General features: G+C 42.8%; 1 protein-coding gene across 6 annotated transcripts in view; it reads left to right on the forward strand.

The window, feature by feature from the left end:
* Positions 1-5487, forward strand: part of LOC121269336 (homeobox-containing protein 1-like) — a 28012-nt gene extending 22525 nt beyond the window's left edge. For 3 of the 6 annotated variants that reach the window (XM_041173897.1, XM_041173890.1, XM_041173913.1), the window contains 2 exons: positions 971-1065; positions 3521-5487. In XM_041173897.1, coding sequence (XP_041029831.1) covers positions 971-1065; positions 3521-3661 — 236 coding nt within the window. In that variant the 3' untranslated portion in view covers positions 3662-5487. The remainder of the gene's footprint in view (positions 1-970; positions 1066-3520) is intronic. The other 3 variants (XM_041173905.1, XM_041173922.1, XM_041173933.1) reach the window with 3 other exon arrangements.
* Positions 5488-6000: the final 513 nt, after the last annotated feature.

The following is a 6000-nucleotide window of genomic DNA, read 5'->3' on the forward strand; positions in this document are numbered from 1 at the left end:
AATTTGTTTCCACCTCTTTTTTTTCTTTTTCTTCTTGATTCCTTATTCTACCCCATCCCAAAAGTCTGACGTTCATTGGGGTACGACTCTACAGGGAGTGGCGGTGCTCCGGTTTCTCATCCAATTACTTTGATTTTAACTCTTGGTAGTTGTCTAGCCAGAGGGGACATCACAGCAGAGCTTGTCCTGTCCCCGTCCAATGTTCACGCACGCACACCATCCAGCGTGAGTATTTCAGGAACCAAGGACCCTTGCTGACTCGTGCCACTTTGCTTCTAGCGCAGGGTATTTGAGGCCAATTATATCGTCCCTACTGCTGCGCCACCAAGAGAAGAAAATATTGGTTCAGAATTTTGTGATATCATGTGCCATGCACACCGTCACAAAAGCAGAGACGTTTCAGTTGATTGTGGCGTAAGTGACATCCAATAGTAATTACGCCACAATTTCCTGGGACCCCCTCAGCGCTGTCCTGCTCTTGCCATCATGGAATGAGTGACACTTTTGTTGCTGTAGCTCTATCCTGACATCCTCTCATCCTCAGCTGCAATCGTCACTTTCCTGCATTGAAGCCAGTTTTCACTCTGCTGCCAATGGTCATGGTGGCCTGTTCGCGTTTTCTTTAAAAGACACATTCTCATGCCCGCCAACATGTATAAAGAGGAAACCAGTGCTCCACATGCTCCTGCAGACACACATGCAGATCCCTCTCGTGCAGTACACACTAACATCAGAGGTGGAGCCCATAGTGTAAAAAGCAGCCTACAAGTGTGAGGTGCATTTGTTTTTCTTCTCCTATTCATGGCTGCTCGCTCTTAGCTTATTTTTATTCAGCCTTCTCCATCATCAGATTCAGTGGCAGACATTAGAGCTAACTAACTGTGGGGCTTTCTGGGACATTCCCTAAGCATAACATTTATTTTTGGCGTAGCAATATTATTTTCTTATGGAAAATTTTGCTTTTTCAAAGAAGCAGCAATCCTAGAAACCCATGGTATCGATGTGCAAAGCCCAGGTGGACATTCCAATAGTGACGATATTGATGGGAGTGATTTCCTGGAGCAGGTAGAGATATCTTTTTATATATTTTGTTAGATTGTCAACCTGTTTGGGTACTTGGTTTTTTGTTTTAAATTATAAGAAAAATTTTCCCAACTCATGAAGACCCTGACTTTCATTGAGCACCATGAAAATTGACAATCCTCTGGTATGATCCAAATGGTCATTTTTCATACGTGAGTTTAGACAGTGAGCTGATTTACCAAAAGGGCATTATAGATGAGCCTGATCCTGCTCCCGTCAGACATATGTGCACAGCAAATGGTAGTGTTGTAGTTAAGGTACAGATCATAGAATCATACAGCACAAGAGGATGACATTGAGGCCATTCAGCCCATTGTGGCTATGCCAGCTCTTTGGTAGAGCTTGTCCAATTAATCCCATCTCTCTTTTTCCCCCATAGCCCTGCGGTTATTTTTTTCCTTCAAGTATTTATCCAGTTCTCTTTTGAACGCTACAATTGAATCTGCTTTCATCACCCTTTCAGGCAGCGCATTCTGTTAATAGGATTCAAACTGGTTGAAGCTGAAACCAAGAGACAGTTTTTCCTTATTGGGAGAGTTTATTGATTTGTTCAGTCTCACAGTGCTCTTCCAGTCAACCCAGTGTCCCAGCTGTCCCCTATATGTGTTCAAAGACAATACCATCACCTGTTTCTCTTAATATCTTGTCAATTACCTCGTTATGGTTAACACATTCCAGATCACAACAACTTGTAAAAATTGCTTCCTCATGTCACTTCTTGTTCTTTTACCTGTCACCTTAAAAGTCTTCGTCCTCTGCTTACTAAGCATCCTGCCAGTGGAAAGTTTCTCTTTATTCACTCTAGCAAAGCTATTTTTGATTTTGAACATTCCTATCAAATCTTTTGACCTTCTCTGTTCTAAAGAGATCCAGTTTCTTCACGTCACTGAAGTTTCTGGTAGTACTCTAGTAAATCTCTTCTGAACCCCCTCCAAGGCCTTAACGTCCTTCGTAAAGTGTGGCAGCCGGAATTGGTCACACTGCTTCAGCTGAAGCCAAACCAGTGTTCTCTAAATGTGGAGTTCAAATCCTACCACAGTAGGTTTCTAGCTATATCTGTTAAATTGAGCGAGCACCAGAATATAATGATCGTGAAAGATGCAGACAGTTGTAGAAACTGCCAACTAGTTCACCAAGGTCTTTGAGAAAGGAACACAAGAAATTGACAGCCAGGAAAAGTCCAACTGGGCAATCAAACTTGCCCCGCATCCCACGATGGCTAGAACATCACATTGGACATTTTCCACCACCATGTTATCTCGGGATAGTCCGGGGAGAAAAAAAGATAAAATTGAAGCCAGTAAGGGAAATAATTTTCTAAAGGTTTCACCTCAAACTCCTTACCAGTCCAGGAGATGGCAGGGCCAAGAGTTTTCTATAAAGACAACACTCATAGACCTCATTGTAGGAACATAACACCCCTATGCTCAATTTTAGTCCACGTTACATGATTTATTCTTAAAGAGCCTGTGAGGTGGTTTAGCAAACTACCCTATTGTCAAAGACCACCATCATGGAAACTAGGTATCGACAACAATTGTGGCCTTGCCAGTTATCAGAAAGTAGACCACATGGCTAATTGTATCTCCATTGTGGTGCAGGGATACTTGAGGCCAATGCTATTGGATCTCTGGTGCTGATAATTTTTTTCCAACTGTATACTGCACTGAATTCTACATTGAGAAGTTGTTCGGTAGTACAGATCTTGAGTATTGCTGAAAAAACACTGTCGAAGCTTTTCATCTTGCACTCATCAGGACAATTTGCAAGTAAATACCAATGTCGGGGGAAACGACATATTCTCATACAGTACGAATATGTTATTTCCCCTGATATTGGTATTTTTTTGAATTGTCCTGATGAGTGCAAGATGAAAAGCTTTGACAAAAAAAGTCTTTTATCAGCAATACTCTGCATTGAGTCTTGTTTTGTTACTTCCACACTTCAGAATAAATGCTGGATCACAACACCAGCAAAAAAAATTGCAGTAACATGTCATGGATCAGAAGGCAAATTGCCCATTGTGGTAGTGAGCTATTCAGATGAGGGAGGTCATCATTTTGATCCCTTCTCTGAGCTCGCAGCTGGCAGCTCACAGTTGTGACAGCAGTTGAATCATTACAAATGGTCTCAACATTCCTGAACAGGGATGGGGATTCCTGCTCCTGATCTCCATCTAGTAACTCGTGCTGGAACCTCCCCGTATATGGACACTGGCTAAAGAGAAGCAGGCAGAACCTGCTGACTTTGAGAGCAGCCACATGCCTGAAGATTTGGGTGAGGTGGCAAAGGGCTATTTGTGCCCAATGGTCCATATCCTATCTCATGGTGCCATCAAGGTGAGAAGAGGACATTAGAGAAAGGGGCCAAGATGTGTTTTTTATGACTGGTTCATGAGAAATATTGTGAACCTATGTCTTTTTTTTCCTGAACACAGGATGACAACACGAGTCACAGTGATCCCCAGCAAGATCCTATCTCTTTAGCTGTCGAAATGGCTGCAGTCAATCACACCATCCTAGCATTGGCCAGACAAGGGGGTAGCGAAATAAAGAGAGAGGTGATTGAAGATGACTGAAGCCACTGTTGGGAAGGACTGAGATTTGGTCCATCATTGGCCTACCCTATCCTTAATGTAATCTCAATATATCTGTGCGTGATCTTGTTTTGAACTAGTTAATAGGGTTCTCTTCATCCAGATTTCAGTAAACTATCCTGTGAGGTGACCCAGGCAAAAGTCGTGCCTCTCACCCTGAAGCCCTCCAATATCCTGGTCAAAGGTGTGCCTCTGCCCTTAACGTCTGACTGCAAACATTCCTGGGTACTATCCCAAGCATGAAGTGTTCCTGAGCCCAGCATTCCAGACAAAATGTACCAGCGAGCCTGTAACTTCAACATGTTTCTCAAATCTTTGGTTTTGTAGCTTTTAAGGGTCCTTCTCCTACCACCCTTCTCCATTGTTATAGCTAAAGTTACATCTCAAAGCACCCCTGCACCCAGAACTCTGCAATGGACACTCTGGATTGACTGATTCCACCTGCCCTTAGCTTCAACCTTTTAATATTAAATATTCTTGGTTGAAAGTGAACGTTCCTTGGCTAAATCTCCCTGGATTTGCTGATTATCTGACCTGGGTCCTCGTTATCAGCGATGGGTTTGGGAATTGAAAATGCGGGTTGGTTCAGACAGAATATTTCCCTTGCTGCTGGATCGTCGCTAACAAAGACTAGGACTAGATCGCATCACGTTGCTGGTTGTAACCAGTGGCAACCTCCTTATGCTAACTGACCATCAAAAATTACAGTAGGTTGGGACATCAGTGCCCCTTAATACCATTGTGTATTCAGTTGGGACAGGCAATTGCTTAGATAACAGGCCTTGCATAAATTGGGAATGGTTGTAACAAAACTGACCACTTGTACTTAACAAGGCAGCTTTAATGTAATTGAATAAGCGAAGATCAAGCTTGAACCTGGCGAAATATCTGATTTTTATTAGATTTGCACTTACAAGAGTTTGTTTCCATGTCCAGCCCAGGAGATCGTCCTTTTTCAGAAAATGTACCCACTACAACCAGCAGACCTGATTCACTTCCTCAAAGTTCTAAAAGACTATTCTTAATCCAACTCTTCCACTGCAGCCTCCACTATCCTAGTATGCTCACTGCCGGTGTATCGTTAACGAGCCAATTTGCATTTAGCGAGGATCCATATTTATCTCGAGTTCCTGCATAGGCCAAAAGCTGCTTTTTTTTTTTTTGTGCATGGTATTTCCCTTGTGCAGTGCCCAGTGAAACAGTGGGTATTCCACATGCAGAACCTTCTGGTTGCATGAAAACAGAGCGCAAAGTAGAAGTTAATGTTTCAGGTCAATGACCTTTCATCAGAACAGGAAAAAAAGTCAAGAATGTAAAAGGTTTCAAAACAAGTGCAGGGAAGAGGAGGGAAGAATACAATGTAGGACCTCCTTGGGTGCTTGCAGAAGAATCTTACCAGACAGGAGTTTGAGCCTCATAATAGCTTTGCCACAGACACAATTTATGGTGGATTAACTAATAACAACCTGGGTGCCAGTAGGAATGCTGGAAATAGCCTTCCTGGACTAGGATGAAAAATTAAGCAGGATTCCGACTCCCGGACACACATGTGGTAGGTTGAGGACATTGTGCTGAAGCTTAATGCCTGAGCTCCAATATTGAAAGATCAGGGTGAAGTACTGAAGGCAAGTGGAACCTTATCCAGCATAGCTCTCCGACTGCAGGAGAAGAATTGACAGAGGGAAGAAATAAAGCTTGAGAAGTCAAGATGCTACTAACCAGTGTTAAAAGATGGATGGCATTTTAGATGAATTTTGTTCCTGGAACTTGATCTCAAACCAGAAAATTTACTGTCAGTAAGAACTACAGGGTGTGAAATGGAGGGGGGTGGGGGGGGGTGCCTTGTCACATTGGCGAGTACCTGTCGCCCAGTAATCAGACCCACTGACTTAATAAAACTGAATATCAGGTAAATGCAATTCTATCCGATTTCATTCTCTCAATCCATCATCCACAACCTGGTGGATGGGTTAGAAACCCAGCTAATCTGGACTGGCATGGCCCAGAGTAGATATCTCTCCTCTTCCTCTAATTTTGACCATCCATTTTTTTGTTTGGTCTTAAAATTATTAATCCTCCCAGTTAGTTATGGCTTACTTAGTCTACTCTGATGACTGATATTCCATATATAAAGAATGGTTACAAACACAGAAGTGTCTGTGCTGGCTGTCTGCAAGAGCAATTCAGCTAGTCCCATGCCCTCTGCCCTTCCCCCATAGTCCTGCATTTTTTTTCTCTCCTTATCCAATTCCTTTTTGAAGCTATGAATGAATCTGCCTCCACCACACCCTTGGGTTGTAATTCCAGATCCTAACCACTTG

The sequence above is a fragment of the Carcharodon carcharias genome, chromosome 2 (genome assembly GCF_017639515.1).
Source record: "Carcharodon carcharias isolate sCarCar2 chromosome 2, sCarCar2.pri, whole genome shotgun sequence".
Lineage (NCBI taxonomy): Eukaryota > Metazoa > Chordata > Chondrichthyes > Lamniformes > Lamnidae > Carcharodon > Carcharodon carcharias.